Source organism: Monodelphis domestica, chromosome 4, assembly GCF_027887165.1.
Source record: "Monodelphis domestica isolate mMonDom1 chromosome 4, mMonDom1.pri, whole genome shotgun sequence".
Taxonomy (NCBI): Eukaryota; Metazoa; Chordata; class Mammalia; order Didelphimorphia; family Didelphidae; genus Monodelphis; species Monodelphis domestica.
In genome coordinates this window covers 15,364,648-15,384,182 of record NC_077230.1, presented here as the reverse complement: position 1 = coordinate 15,384,182, position 19,535 = coordinate 15,364,648, and the positions used below count along the sequence as shown (strand labels likewise).

The window sequence follows — 19,535 nt, the reverse complement described above, 5'->3', positions numbered from 1 at the left end:
CCAATGAGAAATTCCCCTGGGTATTACGTGTCCTTGATCAGAACCCATTTCCATGTTGTTGATGATTGCACCGGGATGATCCTTTAGAGTCTCCATCCTCAACAGAAAACATTTTTAAAGAAGCTAATGACAGATTTGTTTTACCGCTGAACGACTTTAAAGCATGCATGCTGGTATTTTTCTTAAAAAAGGTGCCATGAAACAGAAGTGATTGTGATTTAGAAGCACAATCCATTTCCTATCTTCTCTACAACTATTCTACCCTGAAGCTGGTGGAAGCTGAGGAGGAGGAAGAGAGCCACAAAGCATTCCCAACAGATGACAAAGCCCTCGTCACAGGCTGCCAACACATCTTTGCCAGGCTAGAACAGTCACTTTTGGAGGCTAACTTTAGCCACCCACTCCTTTCCCACCAGGGACATGAGGGATCTGTAAGAACAAGACACCTGAACGGGGAGAAGCGATCTCAGATGTGGCAACCACCAAGGATTTCTTTACAAACTCTGTGTAAACTAAGTGGCAATAAAGAGTTGCTCATCACGAAGAAATGACGGAGAAGCCAAACGATCCCTAGAGAGGCTAGTTCCAACCTTGGGAAGTGTGGGGCTGGACAGGGTAGTGAAGAGAGGTAGCTTTCAAGTCAAATAGGTTGAATCCTGATTGCTATTCACTAGCTACCTATACGACCATGAGCAAATCTCTACCTCCCTGAATCTCTCTATTCCCTTATTTGTTAAAAATAAGGGGGGGGGGGGGTCGGGGGTCACACTAGCTGATCTCTAAGGTCTAGTCCAATTCCAATTCTGGACCCATGATCCCATCATCAAGGACAGCCTGGAAATGGAAAAGAAAGAGCAACGTGAAACCTGAGGGGTGTAAGCTAGAGTCTGAAATGTTTTCATGGATGCTTCAGGGCTGTTTTGTTTTGTTTTTTTATCAGCTGGCTTAAAAATCGTTTCTTTTTCTCTCTGCTCTCTATGACTTTCCCTCAACTTCCATCCCCAGCAGAGAGAATTACCCTGGAAAGGAACGATCCTTTCACCATACCCATGAGACCAAGTTTCTCATCATTGACTGTTTCCTTGGGCACGGACAGTGATGCAGCAGGGAGCAAGGGTCCATCCCGGCTCACAGAACAGTCTTACAAGCAACAAACCTGCTCTACCATCACCCTCTGGTGGCAGAAAACGATTCTCTCTCAACACTAAAAATTGGATCATCAGATTCAGAGCTGGAAAGACTTGTAAAGAGCGTTCAGATTCACCCACTCATTTTACCCAGGAAGGGGAATTGGCTTGCCCAAACTGGTTTTAAGAAAGGGAAGTTACTTAGTGAGAAAAGTTAACTCTGTTCACTAAAATGAGGTTTGGGGAGCACCTCTGGAATTTTACTTCCCTGGACCAGTCGTACTCCCCAAAGACAGAAAATTGTCTCCTATCTCATCTCTCCACATACAGCAGGAAAGTAGGCACTTAATAACTGATTCAGAGCTCCCTGTTGTCAACATGGAATCTAGAACCCCCAAACTTGTAGCCTAGTAAGATCTGATGAACCCCAAGTTTTAGAAATAGCTTGCAGGTTGGAGACCCCAAAGCTTGCCCTTGTTCCCTGTTCCAGTGAGAATCCACCCTGAAGGCTAGCAGTTTCAGATTGAATAATGGATCCTAATGCAAATGACAACCTCCATCAGAGGAAGCTAAGCCCAAGCTAAGTGACTCTTCTTGTCTCCAGAAACCTCTCCCAATATATTGCACCCTCCTTCCTAGGATTGAACTGAGGACCTTCAGCTTATGAGACTGAAGCCCTGCCTACTGCACTAAGGCCACTTGACTTGGGCTTGGCCCCACCTAACTGGGATTGTCATTTACTTTAGGGTCCATTATTCAATCTGAAACTGCTAACCTGTGATTCCCTTTGGGGTGGTTTCTCACGGGAACAGAGAACAAGGACAAGTTTTGGGGTCTCCAATTTACAAGCTAGTCCTAAAACTTGGGGTTCATCAGATCTTACTAGGCTACACGTTTGGGGTTCTAGATTCCACGTTGATACAATATACATTGTGCCTTGGCTTTTCCAAAATTTTCCCTTAGAAAACCAAGAATGACTAATCCAAGAAATTCGAATAGTACAACAGGTAGGAGGAATTTGGAATTGAAATTAAGAGTGGGTTTGTGATTCATTTACCATAAATGGAGTCCCTAATTTAGAAAAACCTTAAGCAGAGGAAATATGGTATAGTGGGGTCAATGTGGGACTTTGGTAATAAGGCAGCCAGGTTCGACTTTCTAGCTGTATGGATTTGGGCAAACTACTTAACTGTTTTGAACCTCAGTTTTCTTTCTTTTTTCTTTTTTTTAATTTTTAACTTTTTTCCATGGTTACACAATTCACGTTTTTCTCCCTCCCTTCATCCCTCCCCCTTCCTGGAGTTGACAAGCAATTCCACTGGAACCTCAGTTTTCTCATAGGTCAAGTGGGAGTAACAACCTCAGAGGGTTGTTGTGAAAAAAGCTTTAAAGTGCAAAGGAAATGTAACTTGTGAGTCAAGTACTGGGTTCTTGTGGAAGCCCAGGTGTACCTCATATTTAATAATTACCTCCTGGGTTGTATGTTTCCTTGTCCAGTCATTTCTGACTTTTCATGAGCCTTGTTGGGGTTTTCTTGATCAAGTTACTACATACTATTTCCTTCTCTGGCTCATTTTACAGATGAGGAACTGAGGCAAGTAGAGTGAAGGGACTTGCTGGTCACATACAACTATGGTCAAATTTGAACTCATGAAGATGTTTTCCCAATTTCAAGTCCAATGTTCTATCCACTGGGCCACCTAATTGCCCTGTGCTCCCTCTGTACTCTTCAAACACTAGAGGACATTCACCATGTGCAGGAAGTAGGCTATCCGAACAGGGATGCACATTAAGTCCCTTCCCTCCCCTCACCCCATATGCCTTGTGATGTCTCAGGGACTCTGTTACTGATTAGAGTTTTACTCATTATGGCAGCTGTTGACAGACTGGCCCTTTTTCTCCCCAACCCCTAACCCCTTAAAATATACTTTTTAAAAAAGTATAAACCATTTTGTCTATAATTTCGATGTAAAAAAAGTTGTAGTAAATATTAATCATAAACAACTTTAGCTAAAAGTAGCACATCTCCCTCCAGCCTCCGACCCTTTCATCCTCCATCAAGATCTCAGCCTCTTTCTAAGCCTGGAGGAAGCCAGGCTGCTGCATTCTTGGCACTTGAGGCTTGAGGGAGTCCAAGTGGCTCAAAGGCAGTTCTGAGAGGTTGACAGGACTTTGGAGCTTTATCACAAGATCACCCAAGAGACAACAGCCTCCAGAGCTGGCTCAAGTTTTCTCTAACTGTTTCTAACCTGCCCCTGTCTCTTTTTTCTTTCATGAACATGATCCTTCATGGATTGCCTTCCCCCAATCATCTCCCCTCTACAATCTATCAAATCATTTGCAAAGTTTTCATTTACCTCTTTCTGGCGACCAACAAAGGGAATCCTCCTGTAATCATCATCATCATAAACCTGGTCCGTGTGGGTAATTTTCACAAACGCCGCCACCGCAGACGCCGCCATCTTCTCTAGGATGATCCCGTGACCCCCTAAACCTAATGTTTGCCAGGCTGGTGTCCTGTTTTCAAGAAATTTTTTGCCAAAGAGTAAGTCCTTTCCCCAGTAGCTGGTGTCCTTTGGTTTTATCTACCATTATGCTATTTGTGGAGCCATCTAGGTGGTGCAGTGGATCCTGGAGACAAGAAGAGCTGGTTTTAAATCTGGGCTCAGCCACTTACTAGCTGTGTGATCCTGGGCAAGTCACTTAACTTTTTGCTTCGGTTTCCTCATCTGTAAAATAAGCTGGAGAAGGAAATGGCAATAAAACCCCAAAATGAGGTCACAAAGAGTCTGACATGATCGATACAACCGAAGAACAAATGCTATATTTATTGTTTGTTTGTTTCTGTATATCGTATACTTAAAATCTGTTCAACTGATCCCTTTTTTTCAGCCAGGATGAAATCATTTTAATGATTATTGTTTTGTTACTAACATGAAACATGATCCTTCCCACTTTATTATTGCTCTTGAGAGGCTTTACCTTTTAATCCTCTATATAAATTTTGATACCACCTTTCCTAGAGATATAAAATATTTTTATTTTTAAAATGTTTTTCTATGTTTACAAGATTTTTCCCCTCCCCTTTTTCCTCCCCCCTCCCAATAAGCACTTCCACTGGGTTATACAAATATTATTGCTTATACCTATTTCCATATTATTTATTTTTGCAATACAGCAATCTTTTAAAACCAAAACCCCAAATCATATACCCATGCAAGCAAATGATGTCATTTTTCTTCTGTGTTTGTTCCCCGTTTTTTCTCTTGATGTAGATAGCATTCTTTCTCCTAAGTCCCTTGGGATTGTCTTGTAGTAGCAAGTCCATTACATTGGCTCAGTCTGCAATGTTTTACTTTATGTGTAACATTTCTCTTGGTTCTGCTCATTTCATTCTACATCAGTTCCTGGAGGTTCTTTCAGCTATAAAATATTCTTGAAGGAATTTTATTGATGTGGGACTGAATAAATTAATTTAAGTAACATCATTTTTGTTACATTATTAGCTTGACCTACTCATGAACAATTTATGTTTCTTCAATTAATATAATTAATAGCTCTGTATGTCTGCAAAGTATTTTATTATTTATTATTGTTCATATAGTCCTTGGGTAAATCTTGGAAGATACACTCCCAAATATTTTATACTTTTTGTAATTATTTTCAATGGAATTTTTCTTTATAGTTATTTCTTGTTTTTTGGTTACATAGCAAAATACTGATTTATATGTATTTTATGTCCTGAAACTTTGCTGAAGTCATTACAATTAATTTTTAGTTGACTCCCAAGAGTTCTTCAAGTACACCTGAATTTTATTTTTTTTAATTAATGAAATTTAATGTCCTAAGAGAGATTCCAACAGGCAAGCCCCCACATACATGCAATCAGACAGCATTTTAAAGTGGTTAAAGAACATAAGGTAAAATACTCCCTAAATATAGTTACCTTCACCTGTCTGAACAGCAAGAGTGCTTTCTGTATATTGTGTCCAATTTAGAATGCATGTTTCATTTGGACAGAGTTGTTTGCATGTTGTCTCTGCCATTAGAATGTTGAGCTCTTTGAGAGCAGGCGTTCTTTTTTTGCCTTTCTTTAGATCCCCATCTCTTAGCCCAGTGCCTAGCACAAAGTAAGCGTTTAAATGCTTGTCTAAGACTAGCCAAGAACTTGGCCATAAGAGGAGAGCTGTGCAGGGTGAGCTCATCTCTAGATCAAGAAGACAGCTGGGTCAGAGCGGGACAGGTTGAAAGCAAGACAAAAATCATAGAATGCCAGATGAGGAAATTACAGGCTCAAAGGGGTTGAAGCACAACCCAAAATAGGTCTTTATGAGGCAGTAAAAGTATACAGCTTGGAGAAGTAGCCTTAGAATCAAGAATACCTGCATTTCAGAGAGATTTTTTTTAATGGGGAAGGACCTGTTTGTACAAAAGTATTCATAGTTCTTTTTGTGATAGCAAAGAATTGGAAACTAAAGGGCTGCCCCTCCATTGGGGAACGGTTAAACAAACTGTGGGGTATAATGGCGATTGTGCTGCAAGGAATGATGAACAGGATTTCAGAAAAAGCTGGAAATATCTACATGAACTGATGCAGAGGGAAATAAGCAGAACCAGGAGAACATTATCCACAGTAACTGGAATACTGAGGGCTGATCAAATGTGATAGACTTTGTTACTAACAGCAATATAATGATCCAGGACAGTTCTGAGGAATTTATGAAAAAGAGTCCTATTTACCACCAGAGAAAGAACTGTTGGAGTAGAAAAGTGGATGAAAACATGATTTATCACTTGTTTATTTGGGTATTTGTCTGATAATACCCAGATTGAATTGCTTGTCACCTCTGGGATGGGGAAGAGAAGAAGGAATAGAGATAATATGGATTATGTGACTTTGGAAAACTTATGTAGAAATTTATTAAAACAAAAAAATTTTAATTAAATTAAAAAAAAAAAAAGAATATCTGGATTCAAAGCCTGCCTCTGTTACAAATTGGTTTTTGTGACTCTAGACAAGTCATTTAACCTTTCAGTGCTCCAGGCAATTCTATCAGGTTGCAAATAGGTACTGCTCTAGTTTGCAAAAAGAGCTCCCCAAGGGAACTCCCTATATCAGTGAAATCATTGGGCCAAGTCTTATATCAAGGACAAGTATAACAACAATAGTATCAACACAGCTTTAGTGCCATAGGATGGCTTTTTTCAATAGTAATGTGAGGTAGGCAGGGTAGGCAGTTCTAGTATTGTTGCTATTGTTATGAGAGAAATTAATTGCTAAAGATAACAAGGCAAATTAGTGGCAAAGCCTAGAATCCAGGTTCTCCGATTCCTAATTGAGAGTGCTTCTCACTATATCATACTGTAAAGCAGTGAAAAGTGGGGGTTCTTTAAATTGAAAGCAATTGTGTAATGAGTCCTTTTGTGAGGGGACTGGCGTAACTATTGATGTGTTTTGATTTTCCTAAAGCAGGGCATAGCATGGGAACATCAATTCTTTCCATTTAATTCTTTTAGTTTTCTTAAAAAAAAAAAAACAAGAACATGGACTTAAGATATGTTTCCCCAACACAGGCTAAGTACAATATCAATGAAAATATTTGCTAGATGTTTTCACTGGTAGATTGATTAAATTTCAGCCCTCTTGAGACATGTCAGAAATCAATGATGCTATCAATAAATAAATCGTCAATTTTCTAATAAAGGGAGTAGGCTTGGCTTCCAGGTAGGAAAGTATTACTAATAACAATGGGTTCACTCATTATAGCAAATGAGCCTGGGTACTCACTCAAGGTAGACACTAAAAATACAAAGTATCTTGGAAAAATTATCATCACTCTCCCTGTGAACCAAAGCCCTTTCAAAAGATAACTGTGCCCTGCTATTAAGAGGCCCCTGCAGCTCGGTGGTGCAGGACAGTCAGGCCTGGAGTCAGGAAGATATGAGTTAGAACGCTGCCTCACACTCGGCTGTGTGATCCTGGGCAGGTCACTTAACCTGTTTGTTTCAGTTTCCTCATCTGTAAAGGAGAGATAATAGCACCCACCTCCCAAGGCTGCGAAGATCAAGTGAAATATCCGTCAAGCACTTAGAACAGTGCCTAGCACCCAGTAAGCCCTCTAAAAACGAGGCATTATGAAAACACCTTGAGAGCAGAGGCTGTCTTTTCCCTCTTTTTGTATACCCAATGCTTAGCACAGTGCTGGGCAAATAGTGGCACTTAATGCTTATTGAAGTAATGTCGCAATGGCAGGCTAATCACTTCTGTTTTAATGAAAGAAAAGGTAGAAAGGAGATTCCACAATCAAGAATGGAAACAAAGGAGGAGAGGCCATTTTCATGGCAATAGTCATTGCATCAATAAATTTTATTTTGTTTTTACATTCAGAGATCTGTCAAGTGTACAATTACTGTTAGGAAATCTTAACAAGATTAGGAAAACTGTTTTAATAGATTTAAAGAGCTGCAATTTCCCTTTCTTCTCCCTGATTCTGGGGGTGATATCTACAATGAAGAATTGAGACTCACTTAAAAGAACACATTCTTAGTGCCAAATTTATCACTGTATCAGAAGGCCCAAAGGTGTTAAAAGGTGCTTTCACTAAAGAATTAAACACATGCTTTCTGGTGAAAGGTTTGTGCTACAGAATTATATACATCAGTACAAATTCCCCCCAAAATACAAAGCATTTACTTCTGTAATTGAAAGGGATGTCTTGGTTCCATTTATACTCAGATTTGGAAGATGAGAAATTAAACATTATACCTTATCACTTCCAAATAATAAAAAATAACCATATAATAGGTTCAATTTTGTATAGCAAAATATTATTTCTATTCAATGACCATCCAGCAGAAAACGGTCCAAGTTTTAACTTAAGAGGTGCGTACGAAAAAATACATCATAATTAAACTCTCAATTGGCAGCCTTCCTTCTCTAACAAGTGAATCAAACCAAACTTAGGAAGAAATGTCTCATCTCTAAATTAGCAATTTTAAAAAATCCTCTCCTTAGCTAGGAAACATCTATGCCTTATCCAGTAAAATATTTCTCCTCTCTCTCAGTAAAAAATTCTCATCACATCAGCCATTTTCATCTCTCTGGTCAGACTTACCAGGTCAAAGTATTCTATGTCTGAAACTGCTCTTTTCAGAACCGAAGCGTTTTAGTCTTTCTGGGTTATTTTCTGGTTAGTTTCAACACATTATGTACCATTATCCCTATTCCATCAAAAATATGGTGCAATCCTGTTTCACACATAAAAGCTGGAGTCGTGACCACTTTGTTCTTCGAGTCTACATGAGCTTCGTAAGGAGAAATTAAGGAAAAGAAAAGTCAACAAAAGTTCATCTGAGACCCAACATAGGGAACATTTAGTTATAAGGTATTGCCCTCTTGCATCTCAGAACTATTCCCTACCTTCCCTTCAAACTTGATCCTGGTGGATTATACAGTAAAAATGACCTCGTTGCAATATATTCCTCCCCAAAAGGTCTCAATTTTTTGTGATTAGTTTCCTAGTATCTGAGGTCAAGGAAGAGAATCCCATCTCTTAAACAGGTAGGTGACACTGAGCTTGGAATCATGAAGACTGGACACCTCCTGTGTGGCCCTGAGCAAATCGTTTGACTTGTCTGCCTGCTTATTATAAAATGGGGATAACAGCACCTACCTAACTCCCAGGATTCCGAAGCAGGTCAAATGAGAGATCTGTAAAGGGATAGCGCAGTGCCTGGTACATAGTGGGCACTCTAGAATGCTGGTTCCTTTCTCTTCTCACTTGATCCCAGGGGGGTTTTCCAAATGCAAGGGCCCAACGGGATTAATCTCATTTGCTGCACCTTCTACTGCACTTATCGATATCTGATCCAGAACACTGCCAAAAAGGATATAGTTACTTCTTTCACACAGTGCTTTGCTCCCAAGGCTTTAATGGCTTCTGCAGTTTCACAGTAAGGCCATTTCCCACCTTCTGCCTGCTCATGTCCTACTGTCACTTCTGTACCCTTAAGTACTTTGGCTGCAAGAACTGGTGAAATGCAGCACAAGCTGAAAGAATAATAAGAAATAGGTATAATTTTAATTAAACAGCATGTAATTCATTATGTAAAGGAAGATTCAGCAAAAGATTTATTAGTTCATGATGTATTATTTTTTTTAATCAGTTCATCTTCATCATAGGAGTATATACAGAGGGAAAAAAATATTCAGCCAACTTTTCTATTCACTGGGAATTCCAAGAGTAGATAGATTTGGTAGATTAAAATGTAATCTGAGTTAAAACCCATCCTCAGACACTTCCTTCCTATGTGACTCTTGACAAATAATTTAACCAGTGACTCAGTTTCCTCACCTGTAAAATGGAAATAATAATAGTATCTACCTTCCGAGGTTATTGTGAAGATCAAATGAGATACCTACAAAGCATGGAGCAGAGTGTCCAGCACATAGTAAACAACTGTGTTCAGTTATTTTTCACTTATGTCCAACTCTTTGTGAACCCATTTGGGGTTTTCTTGGCAAAAATGCTGGAGTCCATTTCCTCCTCCGGAGTAAATACCTAATAAAATGCTTACTCTCTCTCCCTCTTCTCATCTCTTGAAAGCAAAACCAAGTTAGCAGAGTAGCATAAAGAACTACAGCAAGCTCCCTACCCCCCAACACCACTCTTCTAAAAAGAATCAGAGGAATCACCAGACTAAATCTTAACTGGGAAATTCAAGAAACAACGGCCAGGTGTGGTCATGAACATTGGCTGCTTGAAAGATTCTAGTGTCCAGAGAATAAAAGATGGTAGAAGCTGTCCACTGATCAAGGATAAAGTCACAAAATCAAACTGGAAAACTGTGAACTTGTGAATGGTGAAGGAACAGGTGCCATCTGGCAGCTTTAATCCAGGATGGATTGAGGAGGGGAAACTGCCCAGGGGCAGCGTACTAGGGCAGGACATAGTGTATTGAGGAAGGTCCAAGTTCAGATGCAAGGAGCAACCCTATGGTTTGGAGCCCAAGACTAGAGCAGACTCTCCCTCTGAAGCAGGAACATTAAACCAAAAGGAGACTAAAGGCCTGCCCTTCTGAAGCAGCAGAGCCATCCAGATGGCTGATACAGGGGCGGAGTGCAGCGGTAGTCTCCAGTTATTCAGAACCAAATGCAGATCAGGAACTTGCTGAGATCAGACCAGAAGGGCAGCATTCTTGCCCTGCATTAGATTAATTCTGTGAGCACTGAACGACTGCAGATCCCCAACTTAAGCTATCTCTGAGAACCTGAAATAACACAATACTTAATAACTCCAAGAAAAGATCCAAGTTTTGGGGATAAGAATTCACTATTTGACAAAAATTGCTGGGAATTTGGAAAATAGCATGGCAAAAATTAGGTTTAGATCATTATCTCATACCTTATACCAAGATATGGTCAAAATGGGTATATGATTTAAACATAGTGACATTATGAGTATATCAGGGGAACATAACAGAATAGTTTACATGTCAGATCTATGGAGAAGGGAAAAGTTTATTTATCTTTTAAATCTTTATTTATTTATTTTTAAAGATTTTTTCATGGTTACATGATTCATGTTCTCTCCCTCCCTTCTCCTGGAGCTGACAAGCAATCCCACTGGGTTATACGTGTATTATCACTCAATATCTATTTCTATATTATTCATTTTTGTAACAGAGTAATCTTTTAAAACTAAAACCTCAAATCATAAACCCATATACACAAGTGATACATTATATGTTTTTCTTCTGTGTTTCTACTCCCACAGTTCTTTCTCTCAATGTGGATAGCATCTTCTCATAAGTCCCTTAGAATTGTCCTGGATCTCTGCATTGCAATTAGCAACAAAGTCCATTACATTGAATCTTCCCACAATGTTTCAGGTACTGTGTACGATGTTCTCCTGGTTCTGTTTATTTCACTCTTCATCAGTACATGGAGGTCTCTCCAGCTCCTTCTGAAATTATTCTGTTCATCATTCCTTATAGCACAATAGTATTCCATCACCATCATATACCACAATTTGTTCAGCCATTCCCCAATCCAGGGACACCCTCTCATTTTCTGATTTTTTGCCACCACAAAGAATGTGGCCATATTTTTGTACAACCATTTTTTATTATCTCTTTGGAAGAAGGGAAGAATTTATAAACAAACAAGAGATAGAGAGAATTACAAGATATAAAATGAATAATTTTGATTATATTAAATTTAAAACTTTTTGTATAAACAAAACCAATGCAACCAAGAGTAGAAGGGAAACAACAAACAGGGAGGGGGGGATTTTTATAACAAATTTCTATGATAAAAGTCTCATTACTCAAATATATAAAAACCTAAGTCAACTTTATAAGAATCTAAGTCATTCCCTAATTGATTAATGGTCAAAGAAGACTAGGTAGTTTTTAGGTAAAGAAATCAAAGCTATCAATAATCACATGAAAAAATGTTCTAAATCCCTCTTAATTAAAGAAATGCAAATTTAAATAACTCTGAGGTACCACTTCACACCTATCAGATTAGTTAATATGACAGTAAAGAAAAATGATAACTATTGGAGGGAATGTGGCAAAACTGGGACACTAAAGCATTGCTGGTGGAGTTGTGAACTGATCCAACCATTCTGGAGGACAATTTGGAATTATGCCCAAAGGGTTATAAAACAATGCATACCTTTTGATCCAGTAATACTACTCAACTAGGTCTCTATTCCAAAGAGACAAAAAAAAATGAAAAAGGGCCTGTTTGTACAAAAATATTTATAGCTGTGCTTTTTGTGGTAGAAAAGAATTGGAAATTGGTGTGTCCCTTGATAGAGAATGGCTGAACAAATTGTGTTATATGATGGTAATTGTGCCATATGATGAACAGAATGATTTCAGAAAGAGCTAGAAAGACCTACATGAAATGATGCAGAGTGAAATTAGCAGAACCAGGAGAACATTATACACAGTAACTGAAATATGGTGGAACAACCAAATGTGATTGACTTTGCTACTAACAACAATACAATAAATCAGGGCAATTCTGAGGGACTTATGAAAAAGAATGCTATCCAGAGAAAGAACTGATGGAATAGAAATGCAGATGAAAACACATGATTTATGATTTGTTTATTTGGGTATATGTTTTAGACTTTGGGTTTTTAAAGATTATTCACTTACAAAAATGAATAATATGGAAATGTGTTTTGTGTGATAATACTTGTATAACCCAGACTGAATGGCTTGTCAGCTCCAGGAGAGGGGAGGGAAGAAGGGAGAGAGACAATATGGATCATAACTCCAGAAAATTTATGTGGAAATTTGTTATTAAAATAAAAAATCCAAATTGGAAAAAAGAAGGTTCCTTAAGTGAGTTGCCCAGAACCACCAAGCTTAGAGGCTATTCTTCAATCTAGGTCTCCCCATCTGCAAGCCCATCAGTCTATCTAGTACATTATTCTTATTTTCTTAACTCTTTAGTAATATTGACTTCTTTTTTATTGGATAACTGATTTAAGTTCTACAACATATGGTGTTTTGGATTCATTCTGTACGAAAAGTTATCATTTCCCAACCAAAAAACTAGTCCCTGACCCAAAACCAAAATTTTAGGGCATAACCTAAAGACTGAGCTGGCACAGAAAGATGGGTTTCCCCTATTATGTTTGGCTCTTTCCCTAAAGAGATTGCTTCTGTAGGGCTCTGGTTGTGTGCTCTAAACCATTCACAACCTCTCCATCAAAATAAAACTCCCTTTTAGTCTCCTCAGAGTAGAACTCAGAACAAGACAACTAAGTCACCATTGCCTGCTCCATTTCCTCTTCATTATTTTAATCAAATGTAGTCTTGGGCTTAAGGCACACTTTTCCCAGTTGTGCTTTCTAATCAGCAGGCAGTCACATAGGTGCTGATTTTCATAGTGAATGTGTCATTCCTATATCATTTCCCCCTAAATCTCCCCAAAATGTCACAGCACGTTTAGAAATTTACTGGTGTGTCATGTTGGAAAGACTGAGTAACACTGGAAAATACAATTACTTACTAAATATCCCAATAACTAAATATTCTAATTACTGAGAATAAGTTTGATTTTTAAAGATGCCTGGAAAATTCTCAGTTCATTTAATACTCAGTTTCATTTCTCTGATTTCATTAGTGGCTATTAACACTTCTGGCAAGATGGCAAAGGAAGAAGTAGTGAGAGACTCCCCAACAATTCCCCAACAATCTCCAGAAATGCAGAAACAGAATTGTCAGCAGGAGAGTAACTAAATACTCCCTCCCTAAAAAATTGTTCACAGAAAGAGAAAAGGCACAATTAAAGAAATAAACAAAAACACAGTGAATAAATATTATGGGTTAAAAAAAAGAATACATCAGAAGGAAAAAATAATGAACAGCAAGGATGTCTCTTTCCCGATTATTATTTGACAGAAACTGTACCCATAGCAATAAGATAACAAAGTCAAAGGTGTAAAGTACTGGCAGAAAAGCTTATCATTATTCTCAGGCTAAATAATAATTTACTTTGAAAACCTCAGAAAAGCAACACAAACTAAATGTAAAAATTAGTAGATAAAACAACTGTATAAATTCACAAAATAAAGAGTATTTCTATATAGTGCTAAAAAAAAAGCCAGAAAAAAACTATTGGTAAAATTCCATTCAAAATAACTACAAAATCTCTGGGAATATATCAAGAAACATTAAAAGTATAGAAATGCAACTAAAAAACATTCTTGAGACAAAAATAGAGATGTCACTGAAAAGTATTTAACTGCTCATGGTTCATGCCAATATGATAAAAAATGATATACCATCTAAATTAATTTACATGGTTAATGTTATACCAATCAAATAACTTCTTAGAACTACAGAAAATAGTAACAAAACTCATTTAGAAGGGCAAAAGGTCTAGAATCTCATGGAAAACAGTAAGAAAAAAGGACAAATGAAGAAAGCAAAGCTTAACTAGACCTCAAACTAAAATGATCAAGTAGTCATTTGTGAATGAATGACAAAACTTATTAAGAACTTACTATACATTGAAACCTGCGCTTAGTACTGAGGAGAAAAACAGAAAAAGCAAGACAGTTCCTGCCTTCAAAGATCTACAACTCTAATTGGACAAGACATCATACACAAAAAGAGTTTGGATTCAGGGTGAACTGAAAGGCTAAAATAGTCAGGGGTCTAGAGGATACAATGACATGGCAGATGCTATATAGTCTTGTAGTCTTCCATCTTATCAAAAGAATTATAATTGGCTATTCCCAGTTCATCCACATCTACCCTGTGGAGACGTAGGTATATTGGGGAGAAGAGCATCACCTTTGGGAAACCTGGGAAACAAGTAGAACAGAGATTACAAGTTTCCTCACACAAGAATGGGAATGGTAGAATTAGTATCTAAACAAGAGTCAGGTAGATGAAGAAGGTTTGGAGAAGAGCCTGCATTGGCAGCTCTTTACACTTGGCCACCTAGATGGAGTCACAAACATTTGATACTGGCTTAAAAAAAAAAGTAGTTCAACCGACAAGATAAATCACATTTACTTTATGCTAGGCACTCTCCTAAGTACTAGGGATAAAATGAAATGCAAAATACAGTTCCTGCTCTCAAGGAGCTGACAATCTAAAAGAGGAGACAACATATAAGTACTAATGTAAAAAACTCTCTCTCTCTCTCTCCTTCTCTCTCCCCATATATATATATATATATATATACATATATATATATGTATATATATATGGCAAATAGGGTAAATTGTGTATAACCTCAGGGGGAAGGCACTAAAATTAAGAGGAAGTGGGAAACGTTTATAGTAGAAGGTGGAACTTTACCTTAGACTTGAAGGAAACCAGGAGGCAGGGATGAGTGAGCAAGTGAAATTAGAGAATTGGATAACTCCAGGCATGGAAAACACCCAGAGTAAGGAGTTGGGAGTGTCATGTGCAAGGAGGTCAGAATCAGTGGACTGCAAAATACAGAGAGGGTAAGGAGGAGAATAATATTTAAGACTAGTAAGGTAACAGAAGCAACTGAAAACAGCAGTCTGATAAGTCAATAAATCCCAGAGCATTAATTCTAGAAGAAAGAACTTCCTTTTCAACAAAAACTCCTGGGAAAACCAGAAATAAGTTAGACAAAAATTAAAAATCTAAAAGGAGAAATTATACAATTTTAACTATGTGATATTAAAAAATATTTACACAAATGAAATCAATGAAAACAGAAAAGAAATGGTAGAATAAGAAAAATATTTACATCAAGTATCATAAGGAGTTCCAGCCACAACTGACACCTCAAGCTCAACTCCCATACCTATTCCAGCAAAAATCTAAAAATTGCACCAGACCAAATAAGGATCAAAAAATTAACTAAGACACTTTGGCAGGTAACTTCATTCACCTCAAAACTGCACAAAAAGTCTGCCAGAAAGGTCACAGGCAACAGGAAAAGGGGCCTACCATAAAAGCCAGTATCTGTACAACCAGAGACCAGGGCATCTGTAGCCTGAAGGACTATATTCAGAGAGAGGAAAAAAATCTCCATAGAGGGTACAAACCTGCAGATTTTTTAAAAAACCCTTATCTTCCATCACAGAATCAATATTGTGTATTGGTTCCAAGGCAGAAGAAAGGTAAGGGCTAGAAAAGGGGGTTAAGTGATTTGTCCAGGTCACACAGCTAGGAAGTGTCAGGCCAAATTTGAACCCTCCCTAGGCCTGCCTCTCAATCTAACCAGCTGCCCCAGAATAGACTTTTGAAGTGACTCAGAGTAGCATCCACTCAGGCTGTGCCCTAGAGAGGCACAGAGGTTTCTTCTCTCTTGAGAAGCAAGTAGGTCCTGAAAATCCAGCTCACTGAACCTCAAAGATCCAGAGAGGCTTTTATCCATGTGGACATCCCCTGGGAAATGGAAGTCAGTGAAAGAATTCAGGTGACCCAGGTTGAGATCAAGCAAAACTAACCATCCAACTCAAAAGTATAGTGGAGCACAAAGCCCAATTTCAAGTACTAAAGCCTGGAGACATGAGTAAACAAAAGCATATATCAAACACTAAAGAATTATTGGAAATCCAGAGGAACTAAAAAAATCCAACCCAGAAAGAGAGATTTCCACAAGGACTACATAAATACCTGAAAGAAATGCAACATGAGATGATTTAAAAAAAAAAAAAGCTCTAGAGGAAAAAATTGGAAGAATAAGTAGTTTAAAAAAGAAAGTAATCAATTTTACCCAAGAAACAGTCCACCTGAAAATCAAAATAGCCCAAAAAGAGAATATAACACAGAAATCAAAAAAAGCTAACATGGTCTTAGCTATGTTAATAGCTACAGTGTCCAAACTTGGAGAGACCTGTTGCATTTTGTCCTGGTCAGATATTAGGAGAACAAACTGTGCCGGGTCTGGCAACATTTTAGCACAAATACTGGATCTCACTCAAGAGAAAGGTAATTTGTTGAAACAAGGGGGGGTTCAGCCTAGAGAATGCTGAGAGGCATGAGTTATCTTCAAATATTGAAGAATTATCATATGAAAACATAAATTAGATCTATGCTGAGGGTCCCAGAAGACGCATCAGATACTGGTTGTTTAGGGAGATAGGTTTTGAAATAAAAAAAGGGGGAAAAAATCCCCTAATAACTATTGTTCAAACAGAATAGACTGTTTTGAAGAGCAAATTCCCTGTCATTAAAGTTCTTCAGAAGCTGAATGACTACTTGTCAAGGATATCACAGTTCAAATTTAAGCTTTGGATAAAGAAGAGGACTAGAAGATATTTAAAGTCATTCCCAATTTAGAGATTCTATGATTCTAAATAATTGTAAATTACATATTTGTATCTATAATATTCATCTATATAGTAGTGCTATAAATAGCAGTCATAACTCTTCATAAATGAAGGCCGCCTCCTGATTGCTATCACAAACTCTCCTCTTCACCCTGGCTCTAGATCAATAAGCCAGTGATTTTATGAAGAAAAAAATAATAATAAAATTAGGCTATAATTCTAATATTCTTTTATAATGAGCAAATTGCTCAATTCAAAAAAACCCTGTTGATTTAGATAATCCACTCTACTTTCTTGATAAATTCTAAGTCTACTTGATAAGCTATTCATGCATCTTGACTGTCTATATATTCACCATAAACAATGGATCACCTCTTCTCCCTCATATCAGTTTTTGACTACTCTCTGCCTAGGTAGCAAGCACGTACCATTAGCCAAATTCTATGTTCAGTCTCCACCATGCCTTCATCCTCCCTGATAGATGTCTTATCATCTTGACATGGGGCTCTATCAAGAGAGATGACCCTTTCACACTACCTTTCTGTAGCAGTCATATTCACAGCTTTGGCTCTGTTCAGAAAAGGCAGCTACAATGGGCCTAACAACCGTTTATAAAGTTAGTGTGAAGATCATAGGGTAATGATCTCTGATCACACAAAACAATTTACTCTGCACCCCTCTAATATACTTACAATATTACATATCAATTATCTATAGGTCTCTTATCCCCCTGTTAGAATAAGTTTCACAGAGCAGGGACTCGGTCTTATCTAAACTTGTACCTACTAGCACTAGCAGCAGGCTATCTACATAATAGCTGCTAAATGTTTATTTGATTAAATAAGCTGGGCAAGTATGTTCACAAATAAATATTTTCTTCATATTATTTCAGGGCAATTAACTCAAAATGCAGGGACAAGGAAAAAAAAAACCGGGAAAACTTGACATTCTTCATCAGCCCATTGACAGACAGCATGCAGAGCTTAAAAGAGCACGGATTTAGAGCTCAAAAGGATCTCAGAGATCATCCAATCCAACTTCCTCATTTTAGAGATGAAGAAGTTAAGCCCTAGAGAAGGGCTCAATGAATTGCCTGAGTCACAGCAGTATGAAGTGGCTGAAACAGGTTTTAAACCAAGGTCCAAATTCACCATCACACTACGCTGCCTTTACTCTCTTTGTTTGAAAATAGTCATTACTGCTATTTGTTTCAATCAGTCAACAGAAAATTTTAAATCCCCTCCTCTGAGGCCTGAAAATTGTCTTCTTTAAGGAGGAGATGGCAATTCCATTCCTTTGACATATTTATACAAAACAATTTACTTTCTAGATCAAAAGGTTCTGCTCCTCACAATTTTGTTCTTTTATTATATCTCACCATCATTCACAATTTGCCTTTCAATTAGATTTCATGTTTTCAAAAAAGTACTTAAGGGGGCAGCGGGGTAGCTCAGTGGATTGAGAGCCAGGCCTAGAGACGGGAGATCCTGGGTTCAAATCTGGCCTTAGACGCTTCCTAGCTGTGTGACCCTAGGCAAGTCACTTGACCCCCATGGCCTAGCCCTTACCACTCTTCTGCCTTGGAACCAATACACAGTATGGACTCCAAGACGGAAGGTAAGAGTTAAAAAAAAAAGTACTTAAGATCAGAAAGGAGAATTTTTTTTTTTAATTTTAAATTTAATTTTGATTTTTTTCCCCCATGGTTACATGATTCATGTTCTTTCCCTCTCCTTTTCCAGAGCTGCCAGGTAATTCTACCGGGTTATACATATATTACCACTCAAAACCCATTTCCTTATTATTCATTTTTGTAATAGAGTGATCTTTTAAAACCAAAGCCCCAAATCACATATCCATATAAACAAGTGATAAATCACATGTTTTCTTCTGGATTTCTATTCCCACCATTCTTTCTCTGGATGTGGATAGCATTCTTTCTCATAAGTCCCTCAGAATTGTCCTGGATCACTGCATAGCTATTAGTTGCAAAGTCAATTTTACATTATATCATCCTACAATGTTTCAGTTACTGTGTACAATGTTCTCTCAGGTCTGCTTATTTCACTCCACATCAGTTCATGGAAGTCTTTCCAGTTCTTATAGAAATCAAGCGGTTCATCATTCACAATAGTTTTCCATCACCAACATATACCACAATTTGTTCAGTCATTCCCCAATTGAAGGGAATCCCCTCATTTTCCATTTTTTGCCACCACAAAGAACGTGGCTATAAATATTTTTGTACAAACAGATTCTCTGAAAGGGGAATTTCAAACTCCTTTGCAATTTCACTAGTGGATTTCTCCTTCAAACTCAAGTTTGGTCTCTAAGAAGCAAAAGAGTGACCAAAGTGTGTGATTTTCATTTCAGCTTCATTTCATTTCAACTCTCTACCAGTTGAGGCTCACAGTCATTTTTTGACATACACTAAGTTACACAAGTAATCATAAAAGATATGCTCAAGATGCAAAAGTTTCAAATTATGTATTCTTTGTTGTTCTATAAGCATATTGAGAATTTTAATGGGAAAATGTTATTGTAAATTGGGAAATGGCAACTATTTCTATTTATCTGATATTTCTGAATGCTTATAAAAAGGTTTTATTGATGTTCA

At 37.8% G+C, this 19,535-nt stretch overlaps 1 protein-coding gene across 1 annotated transcript in view; it reads right to left on the bottom strand.

Moving 5' to 3' along the window:
• Positions 1-7,475: 7,475 nt before the first annotated feature.
• The window catches only part of LOC100027319 (glutamine amidotransferase-like class 1 domain-containing protein 3, mitochondrial), a 28,871-nt gene continuing 16,811 nt past the window's right edge, over positions 7,476-19,535 (bottom strand). Inside the window, exons 6-7 of the mRNA XM_001377610.4 lie at positions 9,021-9,177; positions 7,476-8,436 (exon numbers count right to left, since the gene is read on the bottom strand). Coding sequence (XP_001377647.1) covers positions 8,308-8,436; positions 9,021-9,177 — 286 coding nt within the window. The 3' untranslated portion in view covers positions 7,476-8,307. The remainder of the gene's footprint in view (positions 8,437-9,020; positions 9,178-19,535) is intronic.